Genomic DNA, 22,776 nt, shown 5'->3' with positions numbered 1-22,776 from the left:
AAATTGAGCCATCAACACATCATACAGCCTTTAATGCAGCTCTTAGTCCCCCTCCTTAATTTAATGTATTCATTTTAGGTGCACCTGACTCCGGACTCTTAAGTTACATGCATATGCCAGTATAGTGATGCTTAACTTGGTTGGTAGCTGTTAAACTGGTATCTTGCCTAATTTGATGTCTTCCAGATGAATTGGACTAAATTTCCCATAATTCTCTCATAATTATGAGAAAGGTTGTCTAGTGCATCAGGAGAGTACTGAAGAAGGCTGGGAGGCATTGTATATCCAATAGATAAAGCCTTTGCCATTCTGTAGCCATTGTAACTCTTGTAGAATATATTGTTGCATCAGTTCTGATGATAACGCAAATGAAGGATATAAAATGTGAACTAGATTGTTTGATACCTGTTTCTTCAGGTGGTTCTGGTAAGAAAGAAGCTTGGCTATAATTGCAAAATTGCTTTCCAGTTTTGATGCACATCAAAGAAAGTACATCAAGATTCTAAAGTGATTTTGATTATAAAATCCTATTGATTAGCACCACCCTTTCCTTTAGAATGGCAAACTTTCCTTATTGTGTTTATTAGAACATTGAGGTTCATCAAACTGATCACTCAGGAAATAGTGGAATATGGGTATATGCTTAAAATTAGGAGAGAGGAAGTTTTTAAGAAATGCCTAACAGGAATTCATTTTCACTTCTGACACTGAGCTCACTACTCTTTATACATGGCGATTCATAAAAAGCAATCCCTACTGCATTAGTCTGTGAAAAAATTATAATATCCAGCACTGAATAATATTTTTATTTTAAAGAAGTAAAAGTTTTCTCAAGTTTAACTCCTGCTGATGACATAAGCGTGTAGTTTTCTTAGCAAAAATATTGAAGTGGTTTGCCATTGTCTTATTCCAGGATTTCTTTTACTTCTTGGTCCAAGCCCACAGCCTGGAGATTTCTTGGTGGTCTTCTATCCAAGTGCTAGCCAGCTTAAATTCTGCTTAGGTTTTTCAAGATTAGCCCAGGTAGTATCAGCCAAAATGGCAAAAACAAGCTCTCAATCATTCTTCATCAAGAAGATGTAACAAAAAGCAGGAGATGGGGAAGAAACAAGGCACACACACCCTGCCGCCGTTAGTCATGAAGTATGTATGTCAAAGTCATACATTCCAATTTTCCAAAACTTTATTTCACGCACTTAACTAAAAAACAAAAAAAGAGGCAAGAGGGGAGAGGGGAGAGAAAGCTTTATTGTTGCTGTCAAACAATTGGGAAATCAGAAATCCTCGTAGATCTATTTCAGGACACTCAGGAATCTATCAGTCACATGGCTTGCTCCTGCTCTAGGATAACAGGTGTTTCTCTGGTTTCTCTGGATTCAGTCAAGAGCCACCAAACCGTGGCAAAGTGATTGCCTTGGCATAGCAACACATCGGTTGGCTGTTTGGGTTTCTTTGAAGAAAGGAATGGTGGGAAACTGAATAGCTTCATTGATGGAACCTATAATATATATACCTTAAATAGGAATAATAGTTCAGGGGCCATTACATTCCTTGTCACCTAGGAGTTTTGCCCTTGTGCAGGAATTGCCATTTAGAAACGGACGGGCAGGATGATTTCTTTAGCCAAAAGCACACTCTCTGGGTGAGAGGCCCAACCAGGGCTTTGCTTTCATATGGAATAGCCCAGCTTTTATATGAAGGGAAAAACATTTTCTGAAATGAAATAGGCTCAGGAGACACTGACAGATCATCCAATTCCTTGTGTGCAATTTTTCCTTTATGTTCCCTTTTTTTTTTAAAGCACTTTCTACCTTGATGTTCAGCCTTCTAATTATATGACCCCGATTTGCTATCATGGCATTTTCAGGTGGATAACTGCCCAGGTTCAGCTTGACTGCTTCTCAAACATTTTATCTTCTTTGTGAATTTTTGGCAGGAAAAAAAGACTGAGAGCTCAAAGAAAGTCCAGCCGAAGGTATTTACTGTGTGTAGCAGAAGTATTTTCATGGCGTGCCTCCGCTCTGCTTACCACGTCCAGCACACACCTCTTCTCTTGTCTGCTCTTTTGCTCTCTCACTGCAACGTGTGGCCTCTTAACCTCATTCTAGCACTGCATGGTAGTTGGGGGCATCACTGTCACACTGGGTGGAAGGGAATATGGAGCCATATTTCAATAGCCTGGAATTAAGGGGTAGGGAGAGTAACTCTCTTGTAGTGCCAACATTTTTAGCAACTCTTATTTTTTTCTTAAAGTGTAAATGAGATTGAATTCAGCGTGTTTGGAGAAGTTGACTATGGTAGTCAGAAGAGATGAGTAAGAGGCAATATGATAGTCATGTTCATTTATTTGAAGAGTTGCCATATAGATAATGGGGGGGGGGAAATCTGTAATTTGGGAAACATAAAGAGAAGCTTTGTAATGATACAAACTATGGAAAACAGACTATCTTTGTTCAGTATTTTAAAAAAAGATTAGATGTTCATCTAATGGGTTGTTGTACCCATAGATTTCCTGCATTAGGGGTTAGATGAGCCAGATCTACTTTTGAAGTCTTTTCCAGCTGTGACTAGATTCTCACATTCCATTAAGCCACAGTGTGATTCACTTGGTTTTGGCAAAGCATGTTTTGGGCATTCAGCCATTATAGTTTGTAAAATGTGATTTTAGCAATGTGTTGTGTCATTGTGGCTTGTATAACAAGCCATGGTTAGAGAATACAGTAGATGGATGAAATGTGTAAATGCAGGCTATGATTATGTTATCAAATAAGAATTAAGAAGAAGCAATGCCAGTCAGGGGTTCCAGACTTACAGAAGAGGGTGGGAATATTCATGAGGAGGGGATAATGATGGTGAATATAAAGTTTTTTCATCCTTTGGTATTAGAGTCAGCATCATTATATTGTTATAAAATTATTTGCTTTGATATTGGCAAGCTTTGTTTTCTTTAAGAATTCAGAAGCTCTGTTGGAAATATATTTCTGATCCCATCTTGAACGTCCTTGCGCAAACTGTTTTTACCTAATATAGGAAAGGGATTATTTGGTGGAATGGGATAATTCATACCAAAATGTAAATAGAGTGAAAAAAGCTACATTAGATGGATTAAGTTGCTTCTTTTCTGTCGTAGTACTTTTATGCCTTCTTTCAAGAATTACATCAGCCTTGGCTGTGAATCTTAGGCTGTGTGAAGGAGGTGAAAGAATCTTGCATAAGGATATCCGGTTTCTCGTAGTACAAACATTGTTGCTGCTTTTACAAATTTTCCATGCTAGCCCTTTTGAATGGCCAAGCTTTGTGTTTTTTCAGCTATCTGGACTACAATGTTCAAAGACCATTTTTTAAATTCAGCTGAAACTGGATGCATAACTCTGCATTTGTTTCCTTTTGACAAGATTACAGTTCACTTTAATATTTTAAATGAACTTGTTGTTGTTTATTCATTTAGTCGCTTCTGACTCTTTGTGACTTCATGGACCAGCCCACGCCAGAGCTTCCTGTCGGTCGTCAACACCCCCAGCTCCCCCAGGGACGAGTCTGTCACTTCTAGAATATCATCCATCCACCTTGCCCTTGGTCGGCCCCTCTTCCTTTTGCCCTCCACTCTCCCTAGCATCAGCATCTTCTCCAGGGTGTCCTGTCTTCTCATTATGTGGCCAAAGTATTTCAGTTTTGCCTTTAATATCATTCCCTCAAGTTAAATGAACTGGGTTGCCTTAAATAAAACCCAACTTCACAAATAAAGCTGGCTCAAATAAATCAAACAAACCAAGTTTGTTTCAGCTTTTTAAAAAAAACTTTAGACTTATGACTAATTCAAATGTAATTAGAATAGAAACTAGCAAATCTTCAACTTAAATACATCCTTATATATTCAGTTTGATTGGCGGTATCTGTTGCATTATTATCTGCTGGACTAATATATAATACATTATGTAGCAGAGGATACAATTACTACAATAAAGTAATTAGAGGCCTATACATCCAGAAAGTTTGGGTATCCAGTTGAATCTCATATGACTTGCTGCTCTATCAGCTTCTGCTACTAGCAGTTGTTTCTACTACTTCTTTGCAATGGGGGAAATTGGATTATTCAGTTTTATCCAGTTCGGGCTTCACATTGAAGGTCACTGCCAAGACTTAACTCATTCTGGTGAAGGACAAAGCCTTATCTGAGAGCCATGCAAAAACAGAATGATTCCTTTGGAAGTGTTGTTTTTTTTCTCTTACACCCCAAAATTTACTTTCTGAATCATTAGAAGGAGGGTGCCTTCATTTTGAATTTTTTAAAACAGTGTTCCTCAGCTCTGGAAAATACTGGTTTGATGCTAGTGTCAAATGATGATGTAATATGCCTTGATCATGACTAGTTGCCAAACAGTGACAGTTTGTTTAGCTCTATACTGTCTGCTGCCTCAGCATCTCCATCCAAAGCTTTGTTTGCCAGTTGATACTATCATACTAAATCGTTCTTCATTCAAAACATTATGTTTAGGATCAAAAAGCTAATGTTATTATTATTATTTTTTAATTATACATTTTTTAAAATACATGAACTTCACACAGGATGATGATGGGCATTTCTTGTGCATCCAGGGATAGCAGGTTTTTTTTTATCATATATAAATTTAAAAGGCTAACAGCTTGGGGGAGTTTTGCTAATAAAGTAAATTATTGCATCATTACCATTTTAGATGATTGTCACAAGGGGGGAGTAGATCTATCAGGGTTAGATAATTTATCTGACTATGGGGAATTATAGTGAAAGTATACAGTAGTAGAGATATCTAATTTACATGTTTGAATTGCATAGAAAAAAAACATTTGTTGATTGGTGTAATTTGCCAGAACTACTAATAAACTTGCTGCATGGATTCTCAACTTTAGGTGGCTTTTTTCTCAACCTTTGGTAGCTCAACTTTTGTTGGCTATTCTTGGAATGATTGTAACTTGAATGTTGGACCAGGACTGTGTTGCAAATTAGGAAGTGCCCTTGCCTGCTTGAGTATTGTTTTTGTCACAAATGCTGGAAGGTAGTCTTTACCCAAGATGGCTGGGCATTCTGAAAGTTGTACCCCAACATATCTGGAGGGAGCCTGACTTGCAGAGGTTTGCCTACATAAATGTAAAGTGCTCTCTTTTAGCCTCAGCAAGCTTCCCTCTCAGTAGAAAGATGGGACACTGGGACATGTTGCTTAGGTTTGTTCTGTTTGTTTCAAACATTTATATCACTTTTCCGCCACACTTGTCTCCCTAAAACAAAGCAATAATAATAGGCAATCTTTCCTAATATCTAACACTCACAAAAATATTCTGCATGCAAAGTCTTTCTGACTGTCTCTCTTCTAAATTGTGATGCCATCTGATACCTGCTCTGCTTCATAGGTGAAGCTTTCTCACCTAAAAGTGCACATTGCTAGAGAGAGGTGTTAAAATGCATGTTGTGTCAGATTTGCATGTTTTCAAAACATTCTTTTAGGCTTTCTTGACTACCATAAGGGAAATGCACTATTTGGGAATTATATGGATAAAGCAGAAAAATGCTGTAAAGTGGCGTAGAAAGCTTTGTCTGGGCAGAAGGGATTGATCAAGATCTGAGGGTTTGTTCAAGGGACCAAGACCATGTATTAAAATGAATTAATTCTGCCCTTAAAAAACGAAAAAACCGATTGTACATTTAATATGGGATTGGATACAAACTTAGCCACAATTCAAGTAGTCAGAAAGGAAAAACAAAAGGAATGAAACTTGTTACACTGATTACAGTGGGACCTCTTGTGAGCAGTGTGTATCAAAACCTTTGGATGTTCACAAGCTGGCAGGAAAGAGTACATTTCTGATGCCACCTAGTGGGCGTCTGGATTTTTGATATGGTAATCCCTGGCTATATGATTTTTCTAGTACATCTTAATTCTATTATGTTCACTAAAGCCAAATCACAGGCCTGATGAGGATTATCATTGATCCACACAGCTATGGGTTAAGATAATCCTAACAAGTTTTCACTTCTGCCACTGACCCTCTAAACAGATTTGTAAATCAGTTCTCGTTCTACATTTATACAATTTTTAGAAGTATCAGGTGGCCTCACTGGATTAGTGTGATGTTAGATACACAATGTGCCTAGGTACAGAGATTGCAAAGGACGTTTTTAGAAATAGTGGCTATTAGAGTAGCAAGTATGTCTTTTTCTTTTATCTATATTGTATGCTCTGATTCCAGGGTACATTAATAATAATATTTATTTATTTATTTAATATCCTGCCTTTATTATTTTTATAAATAACTCAAGGCGGTGAACATACCTATTACTCCTTCCTCCTCCTATTTTCCCCGCAGCAACAGCCCTGTGAGGTGAGTTGGGTTGAGAGACAGGGACTGGCCCAAGGTCACCCAGCCGGCTTTCATGCCTAAGGTGGGACTAGATCTCTCAGTCTCCTGGTTTCTAGCCTGTTGCCTTAACCACTAGACCAAGCTGGCTCTCTACAGAAGGAAAGCCTTCTCTAGATTATATAATAATATAGCTAGTAGCTTCCCTTATATTTGGAAGGATAATTACTTTCAAGAAAACATATTTAGTATTAAAACTGAGTCTCTCAGTAGCTGTAGTAAATATGTTGAGTTAATATAACTCGAGTTAGGCAATAAAATTGTCTACAGGTTTAAGCATGTGTTATGCAGCTTTGTAGCAAATAAGGAGGGTTAGAAATAGTGAAATAGAGCTTTTCTGAGACTATGGAATAATTTTTCATTCAGCTGCAAGAGTTCTATTGTCTTTTCCTGGTAAGACTGTATTATATTCCTTAGTGTGTGGTTTCTTTCAGACTCCTTGGGATCCAGAAGTTGATCTTTGGTGGCATGACGTCATGAAAAATGTGAGCAAGGAGTGTGAGCCTGTCTGGTGTGATGCAGAAGATGAATTGTTTATTCTCTACACCAGTGGATCAACAGGGAAACCTAAGGTATGTTGCATCATCCTGGGCTGGTGCTAAGTAGAGAGAGACTGCTTTTGTCAAATCATATCCTCTTACTGCTCTTGGTGCGATGCATACTCTTTTTTTCCCCCAAACTTCATTTGTTTATAGTTTTACAGTACTATTTGAGATGGAGTACTGAATCAAGGACAATTGTATCAAACATAATAGAATCAAAGGATGCCAGGTTTTCTGCCCATTTTGTTCCGAAACAGAAACAACAGCTCTGGAGCTGACACCTTCTAACACATTGCTCAAGAATGGGATATTGAAGATTGATAGCAAGTGCTGATTTTGTTTTGCTTTTTGTTATAAAACCTGCATAGGATGCTGTCATTCGAAATGTATGTGTGACTTGCCTACTATGGAATTCTAGGAAGGTGGCAAAGCACAAATAGAGGCCTGTGTGGGCAACGGGATAAATAGAAACGTGTGCTTTTTCAGAGAGAATTAATTGTGGAGTGATTGATAAAACTGAAGGCCACATTTCAGAAGATTTATTTATGTATTTGGAAAGTTTATATAGCAGCCCATCATAAACAAATAACTCTGGGCAGCTAACAGTACAAAACCAAAATAAAACCACAAAAAGTACAATTAAAAAGCAAATGTAAAAAATACAAAAGCCAAGGCATCTAACATACAGCTCAGTATTCCAAATGTACATATATAGGGCTCTGCTAATATCCCAGCCCTAACATCTGAAGGAAAAGCCAGATTTTCACAGCCTTACTTCATATTTTCCTGAAAAATCTGATCCTACTTTGTAGGAGTGCATTGGAATACAATAAATTCATCTAGTTAGAAATAATTTCCTGCTGGCTGTTGTATCTTAATGCATATTTGGCAGTGCTGCAGTGCCTGGGCAAACCAAAACTGATTTATACTTACCTTCCTTACTTCTGTCTTTTTTTTCCCCAGTGTTCCTTTGTATATGGGTATTCTGTGTTCTGTATTTCAGGGTGTTGTACATACAATAGCTGGATATATGCTTTTCACGGCTGCTACTTTTAAATATGTGTTTGATCACCATCCTGAGGATATTTACTGGTGCACAGCTGATATCGGATGGATAACTGGCCATTCTTATCTCACATATGGACCCTTGGCAAATGGGGCAACCAGCGTCTTAGTAAGTTCTGTGATAAACTCTATGGAAACATCTAGTCTCAATACCTTTGGAGAGTGAATGGTATCAGTCTGTCTTACAATATCCTCAGCATTAATGAGTGAGGAAGCAGCTAAGATTATTGAACAAGATAGCTCCCTAAATCATATTTTGCCCTGAGATCCCATGCTGATTGCAAAAAAGAGTTTTTTCCTTGTTTTGACAGGCTTAAGAGAAGGTTCCATAGGGTTTCTTCTCCACTCTGTGCTTTAGTGTTCTGGAGGTTTTCCTCTGCTAAGCAGTATTATGTGGACTATGGGAGCATTATAGGCTGTCACGTTTAGGTCCATGTGCTGAATCAGCAGCCAAAGTGGTACATTGCTAATTACTATCTCCTTTCAGTTTGAAGGGCTCCCTATTTACCCCGATGTTAGCCGCATGTGGAACATCATTGACAAGTACAAGGTGACCAAGTTCTACACAGCACCCACTGCCATTCGCCTCCTCATGAAATATGGAGATGAGCCTGTCAAGAAGTAAGCATGACTTTAGGGAAAACAATAAGGCTGATTGCCAGTAATCTCCAGGAATGTCCTTGGAAATGCATAGTTCCACTGGTTTAGAACATGAGAGTGAAGCAAACTACTCCAGCCAAATCCCTCGGCATCTGTGTTTTGGAGACATGTTTATACTTAACTTTTGTCCTGAACTACTTGAAGCCAGGGGAAAGGGGAATACACGTGGGTAGAATTTACTCTTCAGTTTGAGCTCTGGTGACTGCTGGAGAATGTCTGTCTGAATGCCATTCAAATTAATGTACTTGAAGTTGACAGCTCTTTTAAAAAAGGTAAATTGAAGTATCTTGGGAACAGTGGAAGAAAATGGGCATGGAGGGCTGCAGGCAGGGTCCCATCTTCTCTGGAAATAGGGCTAGAAAAGATCCTTACCCAGATCAGGGCATCATGATATTTTTCAGGCCAGTTGCTGTACCTGTATTCATATCAGGGCTGAACTCCAAGGGGTAGTCATGGCAGGACAGAGAACCATGTATGATCAAGAGAGAAGCTAAATTTAAATTAATGTATTTCCCTTCTTGTTGTAATAAAAATTATGGTTCAGTTTTACGGGACCTGGAGGCTACTTGTAAGGCTTTGGGAATTAGATGTAGCCTGGGGCCTCAGATTGTACACACTGCATCTAGACTAGGTTCAATGCTGTGCTAAATCATGTTTATTTTTACTAAACTTTGTTGAATGTTATAGTAGCTGTTTCATACATAAACTAAATCATGACCTACAAAACCACCATGGCTGTGTTCATTTAACTCATTAAACCAAAATTAAGCAAGCTGTATTGTGTATTGGCACAGTATATGAACTCTCTCTGCTTTTATTGTTCAACCATCTGAGATGGAATAATGTTCAGGATAGACACTAATACTGTCCCAATGTTTTGGATTTCAGTTTTTCTCAGCCTCAGGCAGCATGGCCATTAGCAAGGGATTGTAGGAATTTCTGTCCAAGACATTGGAATTAAATTGCCTATCTGAGGGATAGTTAGTGTGTTTCTGCATTACCTAAATCCACCTTTGACCATACAAAGGCATTGTGGATTTCTGAAAATGTCCTTGTTTGTTCAGTATGCATCTCCAGTGATGAATAGCTAGCTTTGAAATAGAGTTGCAAACCAAGTTTTTCTTCTGAAACAATTTCCTTTTAAAAATTTATATCCTACTTACTCAGGTACAGCAGGAAATCCCTGAAAGTGCTGGGAACAGTTGGAGAACCCATAAACCCAGAAGCTTGGTTGTGGTTTTATAGGGTAGTCGGTGAAGAACGATGCCCTATAGTGGATACCTTCTGGCAAACAGAAACTGTGAGTTCTTTATATCCAGCTTTCTTATAATCTTATATTTAGTTGGACATTTCTATGATTTCTTGTTCTCCGAGGCCTGGACTTCAAACTTACCTGCCAACACATTACAGCACATTGTAACTTAAGTGCTGTTCCTTTGCTATGTGCTTGTGCCATCTAGTCTCTCCCAGAAGCAATTACAGCTCTTCCTTATCCTAAAAGTTGCTGGTAAGGGTATTCCAAAATCCTATTAGACCTTGGCTTTTCTCTCTCTCTTTCACTACCCTGGTTCTCCTTATGCTGTGCTAGACAAGAACTATTGCCTAGAGCCTTCATGACACCTTGGGTGCTTTCTGGGTTGAAATATAATAGAAATAGACATGAATATTACAAAAATAAAAATTGAAATGAGGATGATGTCTGGAATAAACCTCTGTGTGTTTTTTTCACTGATTTAACTTAGTGTTTCCATTGCTGCTTTTGGCTTCTTCCTGCAGGGTGGTCATGTGTTGACTCCTCTCCCTTATGCCATACCAATGAAGCCAGGCTCAGCTGTAAGTATAGCTCTGGCTTATTCTCTTCTTACTCAGAGTATTTTCTTTCCTGATGAATCTGTGTTGGAACTGATTCTGGGCTTTAGAGCAGCAGTTCTAGCAACCCTCCCAGAGTTATTCAGAGAGAGACAAATGCTGTTGGTTTTATGAATGCACAGCTACTTTAAGAAGTAGATCATGGAATCTTAACCCACAGAACATTGTTGGGTTCCCAAAAAGACCCCAACTGGCGTGGGTAGTGATTAATTGAGAATAGATCTTGCAATGCTGTCATCATCTGGAGTGCTGAGGTTTATCACCCTTTTTCTAAGGCAAGAACAGTGTAGAAGATAGCCAGAGATTTGCCATCTGTAGATCTGGATGGGGTTGCACTAGAGGGAGGTTCCTTCTGGACTCATGGCTCCTGTTTGAGGAGCAATTGGCAGGCATGGCCAGGTGGGTTATTGCACAGCGCTTTGTTGTGTGCCAGTTATGTCCCTGCCTGGACCAGGAGGCCCTATGCACAGTCGATCATGCTTTGGTCACCTCTCACATGGACCATTACAATGCACTCTACATGGGGCTGCCTTGAAGAACATCCAGAAGCTTCAGTTGGCCCAGAATTCAGTGGCACAAGCTATTACAGTTGAATCTAAATATGCCCATGTTATACTTTTGCTTCGTGAGCTGCATTGGCTCCCAATAAACTTTTGGGTCAATTCAAGGTGCTGATGGTCTCCAATACAGGTAGTCCTTGACCTACGACCATTTGTTCAGTGACTGTTCAAAGTTACAACAGCGCTGAACAAATGGTGGTTACAATCAGTTCACAGAGTTCTCGCTGTCCCAGCACCCCCATGGTCGCGTGATCGTGACCTGGGTGCTTGGCAACCGGTTCATGCTTATGACTGGTTGCAGCACCCTGAGATCATGTGATCACCATTTGTGACCTTTCCTGCTGGTTTCCCCCGAAAGTTGATGGGGAAGCGGGCAGGGAAGGTCGCAAGTTGCTGGGGTAAGTGTTCCCCACCCGCGCACCCTCCCCCAGCCCCTCTGCACTTGTGCTGGCCACTCACACACCCCCATGCACCCTCCTCAAGCCTCCCTCACACCCTCGTGCACCTCTGTGCACCCTCTCTGAGCCTCACCGTGCCTCCCTTGCACCCTCCCCCACCCAGCAGTAGCCACTTACCTGTCTGCTGGCCTGCTTCCTAGCCACCTGGGACTTGCAACTTCCTGCAGGCTTCCCCATTGACTTGATTGTGGGAAGCCGGCAGGAAGTTGCCTCACCTAACAACTGTGGGATTCAATTAACAATGGCAACTGGGACTGCGGGGATTGCCATACTAAGTGATGCAGTTGTGCTTTACAACTGCATTGCTTAGCAATGGAAATTCTGGTCCCAATTGCTGTTGTAAGTTGAGGACTACCTGTAAAGTATTTCATGGTATGAGTCTGGGTGGTTTTAGGGATCATCTGTCTGCAGTTGTCTCAACCCCCACAACAGATCTGACAGGAGGGGCAAGTTCTGGGTCCCACTGATTAGAGAATGCCATCTGTTATACATTCATTTGGATTAATGTCCCTATTCTTGGACTTTATCTACATTTTTCCAGTTCTTTAAAATCTTTCTAAAAACGATTTCTTGACAGACTTTTCCTTTCTTCGGGGTGGTCCCTGCTGTGTTGGATGAGTGTGGGGAAGAGTTAGAGGGAGAAGCCGAAGGTTATCTGGTAAGAGAAAAATAAGATGATGGATAGCATGGCTTAATCACTATAAGGAGTTTCATGGCCCAAATTCCAAGTTAATACAAGTTTTGCCTGGACTATCTGTGGCTTAACTTGGTTTCCCTTCTGCATTTTGAGATCCCAGATGGATGCTGCTGAGAGAAGTCTGTGGCTGATTCTGATTTTTTTAAACAAGTGGTCATGCATTGAGGACCTTTTGTTTCAGATTGTCCCTCCTCATAGACTTGTGCATTTTCCATTCATCAGGATTAGGAGCTGTGGGAAGGGAAGATTTCAATGAGGAAGTAAGCGTAGAAGGAAAGAGACATCACCTCTTTCTCTTCCAGTGCTTGGGCACAGCTTTTATTTAAACAAACCAATCAATAAAGATCTATCCAGTTACAGGTCTTCTATACCATAGATGTTTAGGCTCTGTTTAGCATTATATGTAGTTTTGAGAGAGGGTTCAGGCAGTTCAGATTGCTTTCTAGAAGTGGGTAAGGTTTGTCTGTTTATCTTGAGTTCATTTTGTATGACTTCTTACCCATTCTTTTCATCAGGAGCAAGAGATCATGGAATATGCCTGCAAAATAGACTGCTGCCCAGTAGCTGAAAAATAATAGGGTGGGGTTGGAGGACAGAGTTGCTTGGGAGCTATCCAGCCCCTGGGTCTGATTGCCACATTTCTCTTTATCTCATGTGACACCATTCTGTCTCTGACGTTAGTTACAACTTTGACTTTAGATCAGACTGGGCCTTATTGTTTGATAACTTGTGCTAATATTTATTCATTATTACTTAAAGTTATAAAGTAATGCATTTCTAAAAATGGGGTGGGGGCAATATGAAACTTTCCAAGCCATATCACTGCTGCATTCCTGAACACTGCAATATTTGTCAGTATATTGAATTGAATTGTCTTGTTTGTTTTAATTCTGTGCTTTGACAACAAGCAGACCTTTGTCTGAGTGCTTTCGTAATATGACGACATGTAGCTGGACCTTCCTTCAGGGAACTTGGGTTATTCTGTTTTATAACCAAGTGAGACCAAAGATTTGGTATGTTGAACAAACCACAGTTGTGTGGATCATGGACAGTGCTAAAACATTAACCATGATTTACAAGCCCCAGGGTTTGGGTTCATACATAGTACTAAGTCCGAATCAGATAAATCACATTATGCTTTGTATTTTGCTGGAACTCAGCCAATGACTTCTCCAGACAGCCTTCACAGCTGAGTGCAGGTTTAAACATGGACCTCTCTGGTGCAACTGTGTCCATTACCCCATATTGATACAACTTGCATAAACTAATAGAGGAGCTCCATAGCACCAGGGTCTATTCAATCCTACATGATAGAAAAAATGATTAAAAATGGTACACAGTTACCCTACAAAATGCAAAATATTCAAAGAAATGCATGTTTTCTGCTTTCCTCACATTTCTCACCTATAATCATATTTAGGTTTTTAAACAACCCTGGCCTGGAATAATGCGCACGGTGTACAAAAACCACCAGCGCTTTGAGGCAACTTACTTCCACAAGTTCCCTGGTTATTATGTGACTGGAGATGGTAAGTCTTCTTTGAATCAAAAATATTGATCTTAGGAAGCTTACTTCCTATTTAATTTGGAAATATTTAAGCGTGTTAGAAGTCCTCATAAACATACTTTTCTATTATGGCCTCATCCATTTCCAGCAGTTACACCTGAATTCTCCTTTTAAAGTAGGACTCTTTAGCAGAGGTATAAAAGGTCTCAGCTTTTCAAGATTTTATGTGTAGCCCTGGAATGAAACTGCACTTGAACATGCATGCACAGTGACTTGACTGGCCAGCTTCTCTGGTTCCTTCAAGCAGGGTTCCCTAAGCCTTTCCTCCCCATAATCTTTACTGTTCCACCTCCCACACTCCTGGTGAGATCGTGTTTGGTAGGCTGCCATGATCCATTCCTTGATAAAGTCAATCCTTCTTTGCCTCTTTACTCAGGAGGAAGAGTGTGGAAAACTTCCTGCTTTCAGCTTTCTTGCCCTTTCTCAAGCCTATCAGAGAAGCCAAGAAATACTGAATGTGAATACTAATTCCAGAAGAAGATACATTATATACATTAAGGTTAATGAACTAGTTGAGTAGTGAATGAGAGAAAGGAAAAAGAAAAATACCATGAATCAGGCAGGCTTTACTCAGTGGCTACTCTTCTGGGCAGCAATACACATTCAATCAATATGCATACACACTGTAAGCCAAGCCAGTCAGAACATAGGATTCAAAGGCACAACTCAGCTCAACCCATGAAATAACAAAAGGAGTCTAATCTGCATCTAACTTCCTTGTGGCTATTTTCTTCTGACCCCAACCCTTCTCCAGGTTGGGGCAGTTTTCTTATGTGGCTGAAGCCAGTCTGGGAAAAGATGCCATTTCCTTTCTGGGATGAAAGGCAAAAGAACAAAGGAGTGTTCCCATCCTCTTTTTAAATCTATCTGAGAGAATTCTCCTGTTTCTGACTGTTTTTTTAGAACTTGATTTTCCCAAGCTCTGATGGACTAACTAGTATGAATGATTTAGGTTTGATTATGAAGTAAACTCTTTTGGGTCTGAACCTCTTGGGGTGGGATTTCTTCACATTCATTACAAACACAGGTGTAAGGGCTGAAAATTTGAGAAGCAAAGATTGGGAGGAACATACAGTCTACAAGCCCCATGTTTTGATTCCCCACAGTCATAAATGGGAAGCATCATAAAAGCTGTATCTCTATGGAAGTCCTTGGGATTTGTTTGGTATGTTGGAACTCAGCTCTGGAACCTGCACTATGAAACTTGGTTCATTGTACTCTTCCTTTCCCACTCATTGATATTAAATATGTGGGAGAGCCAGTGGAGTTAGGGAGCTGGGTCTCTGAATAAGATGTGGATTCAAGCAGACATCTTGCTTATTTTAAATCAGACTACTGGTTTTTCATATCTTCATTTTAAATGAAGACACTATCTGCTGTTTGGATTTTAATTTAATATTCTATTTCTTCTAATACTTCTGCTACTTTACTGTAATATGTAAGTGCCTTATCATCCCCACCTATTTTAATAGATTTCCCCAAATCCTATTCCGTTTTTTTCCCCCCTAGTGTTTCCCCCCTATTGTTTTACAATAACCAATTTGTTTGTTACTCTTCCAGGCTGCAAGAGAGATAAAGATGGTTATTACTGGATTACAGGTCGAATTGATGACATGTTGAATGTTTCCGGTAAGAGCCAAATTCTTGTGGAAGAATAAAAGTTGCCTGTACAATTCTCTTTTTGACATAGTAAGATTTTTAACATCTTCAGACCTTGGTCTTTTGGGTGATGTATTTCTTCTTCAAAAGTCTTTGGAACTATGCTTGATCTTTGCTGGAGAATACAAACAATGACACGAGAAAAATATCCAGTATAACCCTTTGTCCTACCAGAGAGGCTAAATCAGGACATGGACAAAATTAAGCAATTTCAAGTTGCTAGTTTTGATGGGACATCAGCCAGTTGTTTAGAAAATTAAAACGGCAAGAAATGAATGCTTAAGTCCTTAAAAGTTGTTTCTATGCTTTCAGCAAAGGGAACAGATAAAAGAGTACAGTAGTTTCTACCTACATACCTACAATATACATTGGTATATTGTTGACTGTAGTATTATTTTTGTATAATTTATTTTTTATATTTATATCCTTGCTTTCCCCTAAGGAGCTCAAGGGTTACCCCTTATTTATACCTCACATGCACAAATGTGAAGAAGCCTGGCATATAATAATATAATTATAAAATTAATGTTATATATTTAAAAATAAAATCGTAGGAAACCATGCCTTGCATCAAGAAGCCATGCATTCCCTCAATGGCAGAATATGAAATACTGTTGGGAGAAGCGGAAGGTTTAAGTGCCTGCTAGAATTGCTAACTTTCATTGGGTATAGCTATAATTTCTCATTCTTTATAAAGTGGGCTTTTCTAAACTCCTTTCTCTCATATTTTTGTGATGTCAAATTTTATTTTTCAACTTCTGTAGTATGATCATTTCCTAAGAATAAAGAAATAAAAGCAAAGGAATTAGTAAAATATGACCGGCTTATGCTTCACTTTTTGACCCATAGTTTAACTCAATAATATCCTGCTTGTAAATATAAAAATTGAAGAATGACAGGACAAGACCCATTTCACAAAAGCCCTGTTTTCTTTTTGCTTGCAGGGCATTTACTGAGCACAGCGGAGGTCGAATCAGCACTTGTGGAACACGTTGCCGTCTCGGAGGCAGCTGTAGTAAGTCACCCACACCCTGTGAAGGGAGAATGCCTCTACTGCTTTGTGACTCTGAAGGATGGACATGATTTCACAAACAACCTGATTGATGAACTGAAGAAACAAGGTAAGCGTGTTGGCTGAAGTCAGAGAGGCACGTTGAAGATGCTATATCAAGCCAGACAGACTTATAAACACTATTAGACTATGGGAAACAGGACAGGAGGATCCAGAGTGTAGAATGTAAGAAGCCTGAGTTAGCAACCTGTGGTCCTTCAGATCTTGCAGAACTTAATTTGTACAGGCCCAGTCAGAATGGGGTCAATAATGGGGGAGGTTGGAATTTATATTCTATGTGAAGGACCACAGTTTGCCCATCTCTGTGTTCAAGTCTGTCTGAGTGTAATCTAGTTAGATTAGCAGAGTTTCTCTTAAGCCTTTAACAGGGATCTTTCGCTTTATTGGTTAAATTTAATTGTCCCAAATCTGGCACTTCCAGATATTTCAGGGCTGCAGCTTCCCAACCAACATTGCCAGATTTTGGGATTTTCCAGAATTCTGGGGGATGCCGGGCTTGAGAAAGCTGTATCAGTTTATTAAAAGGAGATGGCAGGTATACCACATGCAACCTTTGGTATGTAAATTATACCACCTCAGTCTGATGTTCTGTGGAACCAATCATCTTCCCCATTAGTGGAGCTGATACAGCGTCAGCATGTACAGCGAAAGAGAAGTCCTGTAATGAATGTAATAGACTTCCTGGTGATCACCCATAAGCTTTGTTGTGGCTTTCCTGGGATAAAGCCATCTCTAACAAAATGCCTTGCTCCTCAGCCTGGCTGAAAGGGTGGTTTTCAAATCAAAAGGACACCTCTTGGTTCTGTCAAAACTACATTTAGTTCTTCTTGCCTTGTTGCTTCTCATATACCCTTGCTGCCAGCTGGCATCCACTTTCAGTACTTAAGAGCACACTGCATGCCCATGAACATGGTGGGAGTTCTGCAAAAATGATCTGTATATAGTAACTCTCCAACTGTCAGCAAGTAAAGAATGAATTGGCATGCTTTGTATTTGGCTGAGGTCTTTTACATAATTCTGTTATTTGTTAATATAAAAAAAAGAATTGCTAGCATTTCTTTTTCTTACAGTATTCTTTTTGGGATTAGTAATTATCCCTTTACAGTTGAAAATGAATTTTGAGAAATCCTAGTGTCCTTTGAAAGCATTTGATTGAGGAAGATCTTCCTAGAAAATGCAGTATGTCCTCTATTTAGACTTCTAACTTTGCATTTGTCGCTGCAGGAGCTTGTGAGAGTGGGAATACTTGAGGTCATTCTGTTAGTTCATACAGGAAGAGGAAGAGGCTTGGCCAGGGCTCCAAGGAAACTGTACCTGGATGTAAACCCCCACCCCCACCCCCATTTCTGTACAGCACATAGGGATTCCATAACATACATTTATATATTTGTGATGGAAGCAAATATGGGTAGCTCAAAGGTGGCATGTTGCTTTGTTGGAGTTCTCTGAACTTGGTTTTTGGGTTGCATATGTAATTATAGTACTAGACAACTTCAGTGTGGTGTTCTGGAGAAGTGAGGATTGTGATTGGTACGGACTGAATATCTTTCAGTCTTGCCTACTTTCTGAATGCTGGCATGGGATGATTCTCTAGGCATATGTTGCTTTGCAGATGTTATTTACTTGGCTGATAAGGTTCATTGCATTGGTGGCTTCCTATGTGATAGGTGGTATTGATAGCTGTGGGACAGGATGGCTGGTTGCAGGGGAGAGTGCTGGAATCAAATTCACAAAAGGAGGAAACAACAAACTACCCTTTTGTAACATCCTCATCAGCAGAAAAAGCAACAAACCCAGGTCCACTGTAAACAACCTATACAATCCAAATATTACTTATACATTTACATGCAAGGAGTTTCCTAAAGGTAGACTTCAAGAAATGCTGGGTAGAAAAAAAAACGTATTTAGACGAAATAAAACAATGACATATGCTGCTAAAAAGTGAATTGTTAATTGAAAATAGAAACTGTACATTAAGATTCTCAGTGACAAGCTTGAAGTGAAAACACTAAAGGGAGAGTTGCATTACGACTTCTAAATGCCAATTTTTACCATCCCTTCCCCATCCCTACTTGTATGTGTATAAACAGGTCTTGTGAGGAAAAGTAGCACTGTGGAGTTATTCTGTTTCGGGTTGAAGCCTGCCATACTGCAGTCTATTCTATTCCTCCATCCCCCACCATTAAGTTATGTTTCCTCCTTCAATAATTAGTGCATTTTTGTGCCCATCACCTTAAATTCTGTTTTACTTGGGTACTGTTTTCCTTACCTGTTTGGGGTTTCTCAAAAAACTTCTTAAACCTTCCTCTTGTGTGTGAATGGGATTGTTCTGGCTACTTAAGAATTACCATTCAGATTTTTTTTTTTGTCCATTCAATCATGTCCAATTCTTGGAGACTGCCTGGACAAGTCCCCACAGTTTTCTTGGCAAGGATTTTTGGATGTGGTTTGCCATTGCCTCCTTCCTAGGGCTGAGAGAGAGTGATTGGCCAAGGTCACCCAGCTGGCTTTGTGTCTTAAGGCGGGACTAGAACTCCTATCTCCCAGTTTCTGGCCTGATGCCTTTACCACCACACCAAACTGGCTCTCATCATTCAGATAGTATATGGTAATTTCATATGTTATAATTTCATATTTTGTATATAAAAACTATTCATATTTATCATCCTGCAGTGGTGGATTGTAGTTCTGATGCTGAACATACCTAAATAGATGCAAAACCCCAATTATCAACCAAGTCATAGACAAGGTTAAATAACTCTCCTGTAACATGAATTTTTTATTCAGGTTTTTTGTTCATAGGAATTAAAATGGTCATTTTCTTATTTGCAGTCAGAGAAAAGATTGGTCCTATTGCAACTCCAGATTATATTCAGAATGCTCCTGGTCTGCCCAAAACCCGCTCAGGTATGATTTGGATATCTGTTAGTGGAATGAGTAACACCATACCTTGTTTTGCAGGTTCTTGCTAGCTACTAAATACTGTATTTCTTGTTGTGCTTTAAGAATCAGAGTGTGAAAATTTTAAAGTCTTTAGGAATTACTGGGCAACTAATTTGTAAATCAGTTTACATCTTGTAGGTTAGACAAATCATAATTCTCTATCTCTCACGCACACACACAGAGACACTTACTGAACTAAATGCCTATATATATTATAAGCTGTGTGTAAATCCATTACAGAACAAGGCTGAACTTGCTTTGGCTAGAGTACATCCTTTTAAATCAGTGATTATTCTTTTGACAAACCATATTATATCTGTAGAACAGCAAGGCCAGAAAAAAATTCCAACGTTGGCATCTAAGGTTAGAATCTCATTATTTTAGGATCCAGGATCCCAGGGTATATCTGTTACATATAGATTTGATTTGTGAATGGCTCCTAATTGTCCAGGATCTTATATTTTACACAGCCAGATCTTACTGCTTTACAAATCATTTGATTCAGCTGCTTTGCATGGCAGATTTGGAGGGCCGCATTATCTGCACAGGATTAATAATGAATCATTTTTTCACTAGTTTCTTTCTCATAATCAGTCAACTTTAATACCATACTCTTTCTTTGCAGGTAAAATTATGCGGCGGGTATTAAGGAAGATTGCAAAAAATGACCAGGAACTGGGAGATACCTCAACGGTGGCAGATCCAACAGTTATAAACCATCTTTTCAGTAACAGGTGTGAGACAATCATGTAGCAGGGCTATCCTACAAAAACAGCAGAAGTGCAAGAATTTGATGAGGATATGGCCCCTAAGAGACAGTGACTTAAGATGGGAAACTGCTGTGTGCTGATCTGAATGTAAAATCCTGAAGAGAAGAAAAACTGGTGCTCCAAGATAAAGTCCTTTTGTGTGGTAAATCTAGCTTTGTGCCTCTGGAGCACTGTGTGTGTTATTTTATAGTCCAAAACTGCATATCTGAAATTTCAGCCTCATTCACACAATATTTCAATTATTTTTATTTTTACATGCTATAATTGGTGGAGCTTAGAACCTGCAGATACTGGTGTGAAGAGGCTTTGCTTCTGGAGTTGTAGTTATGAGCCTTCAAAAGGCTTGAGAATAGACTAAGTAATCCTCATGTTGAGGCAGTATTACTGAAATACATATTTTAACAATTAAGCATTTTTTTAAAAAAAAATACCCTGAATACTCCAGCTGCATGGCATAGGAAATAAGACATTTTAAAGAAAACTGTCAACTATGAAGCTGTGTAAATTTATTTTTCCAGTGTTATCTCTGATGAAATATAGGCTGGAAAGGATTATTATAATACTTTTTCATCCCCCAGAGGAGTAACAATATCTACATATTTTAATTTTCAATAATGCTTGCATGCACATGTTTGAATTTTTGCAGTATATTCCATGTTGGACGCAAATTCAGTTGTTCTAGTCATGGAAAGCTGTGCTCAGTGCCTGGATATTCCATAGAGGGAGGCTCTTTTTTTTTTGCTAGAAATATTTGGTGCAATGTCTATACCAGTTGAATCTGGGTAGGGAGGTATATCTATTATTTTCATTAATGGATGAGAAGCAGATGCTATAGATCCTAAAGGAAGTCATTGTTAGTGTGACCAATTTTTGTTCCATAATCACATAAAGGAAATAAATACATATATTCAGTCAGAGATTCTGGACTGCTGAGATGCATTTGGTTATACTGATGAAATGGCTTCCGGATATACTTAAAATGAGTCAAATTGTTCCTGCTTTCTCTATGTGATCATTGTGTAGATCATGTGTGTGACCAAAGTCAAGCTGCTGCTCTTGTGAAAGAAAAAAAAGAGTGAATGGCCACCAAATTAAGCAGAGATACCTTTTCTTCAGTTAGATGACTTTATCCATAGTTCACTAATCTTGCTTCGTCTTTAAGTTAGGGTGGTTCCCATTCAAAGAGCAAAGGCAAAATCAAATATAGTTTGAGATCTGATATGGGTACTTAGATGAAGAAAACATAAACCCTTAATCCTTACAGATTAAAAAATGTTTATGATGGGAACAGGCTTGTTTCAAATTTGCCAAGATATTTCAGCACTTATTGCTATTCACCTGAGAATGTCTCTGTATTAGAAATTGCTACTATTTACTGTCTTAAACATTTTTTTGCCTGTGATAACCATGTTGTTGCATCCCTGAGATGTCTGCATTATCCATAGAACTGCTTAAAACTGTGTCAAATTGTGTATTTGATTACTATGACCATCGCTTCATCTTTGCTCACGGCTATGTTTCTCATTCTTTAATCTGCTGGTGGTAGTCTACATGTTCTTGTGAGTGATCTGCAACATTGGTATGCATATAACTATGTTCTACAGCACTGATAGTATGCCAGTGGCTTACTAAATGCTGTTAATACAAATTCCTCTTATTTTTGATCACAGAATGACATAAATATGGCTGGGAAATGGGAAAAAATTGTTTTAATTGGAATAAATTAAAGAAATAAAACCTATAACACAGTAATAGTAGTGGATGTTTTATGTTCCTTGCCTGGTTTATGTTTTGAAAGATAAACCAGGATTCTAGCCTCTTTGGCTTACAATTTCTGGCATTGTTCCTTCTGTCTGTATTTGTCTATAAATTAGTAAACCTAACAGCTAAAGAATCCAGTAGGGATGTCCCAACATAACTGGTTCTGTAAAGTGAGAATTCTGCTAAACTCTTTACTCAAATCTGGGACTAGTTAACAGGGCTGTGCACTGCTTTGGATTCAAAGGCAAAGCAGTGATTTGCAGCATGTACCCAGCACCTGACTGCATCTTCCTAAACCAAAAGCATCTTCTCCTAGGAGTATGCTGCAGCTGCGGAGAGCAACGATACAATCCCAGGAAGAGGTGTCTGCTTTAAAGAGTCGCAGACCTATGTTGTGTAAACTTCCCTGTGCGCTCCAGAGCACCTTTTGCCTCTGGACCCAAAACAATGCATGTCCCTGTTGTAGTGTCAATTATTAGTTGGCTGCAATAAACTTCTATCAACGAAGGTAGATAAAAGCACATAATAAAATGTGATCCGTGAATTTCATTTGCGTCCAATCTAGTGAAAATGGTCTACCATCTCGCAGAAGAATCTAGCTTAAATAGCAAAGCTAAAGGGAAGTATAGAAGAAAACTCAGTAATGTTTCTTCTGCATTATGGAAGAGTTGTGCTGGTGGCTTATGAATCTGTCTACTCAAAGCTTCAGATTTGTGGTTCTCTTATCCTTTTCCGTTGTTATGATCAAATTGTGGCTATATAA

General features: G+C 39.1%; 1 protein-coding gene across 2 annotated transcripts in view; it reads left to right on the top strand.

The window, feature by feature from the left end:
* Positions 1-22,004, top strand: part of ACSS2 (acyl-CoA synthetase short chain family member 2) — a 56,583-nt gene extending 34,579 nt beyond the window's left edge. Inside the window, exons 8-19 of one of the 2 annotated variants that reach the window (XM_063297243.1) lie at positions 1,937-1,975; positions 6,825-6,962; positions 7,936-8,106; positions 8,485-8,618; positions 9,825-9,957; positions 10,434-10,490; positions 12,122-12,202; positions 13,662-13,770; positions 15,369-15,437; positions 16,412-16,588; positions 19,372-19,446; positions 20,108-22,004. In XM_063297243.1, the coding sequence (XP_063153313.1) occupies positions 1,937-1,975; positions 6,825-6,962; positions 7,936-8,106; positions 8,485-8,618; positions 9,825-9,957; positions 10,434-10,490; positions 12,122-12,202; positions 13,662-13,770; positions 15,369-15,437; positions 16,412-16,588; positions 19,372-19,446; positions 20,108-20,235 (1,311 nt within the window). In that variant the 3' untranslated portion in view covers positions 20,236-22,004. The remainder of the gene's footprint in view (positions 1-1,936; positions 1,976-6,824; positions 6,963-7,935; positions 8,107-8,484; positions 8,619-9,824; positions 9,958-10,433; positions 10,491-12,121; positions 12,203-13,661; positions 13,771-15,368; positions 15,438-16,411; positions 16,589-19,371; positions 19,447-20,107) is intronic. The other variant, XM_063297244.1, reaches the window with a different exon arrangement.
* The last annotated feature ends 772 nt before the right edge of the window (positions 22,005-22,776 follow it).

This window comes from Candoia aspera, chromosome 3 (genome assembly GCF_035149785.1).
Source record: "Candoia aspera isolate rCanAsp1 chromosome 3, rCanAsp1.hap2, whole genome shotgun sequence".
NCBI classification, from domain to species: Eukaryota; Metazoa; Chordata; class Lepidosauria; order Squamata; family Boidae; genus Candoia; species Candoia aspera.
Note: the sequence above shows the minus strand (reverse complement) of the source record. Positions and strands in the feature narration are given on the sequence as shown.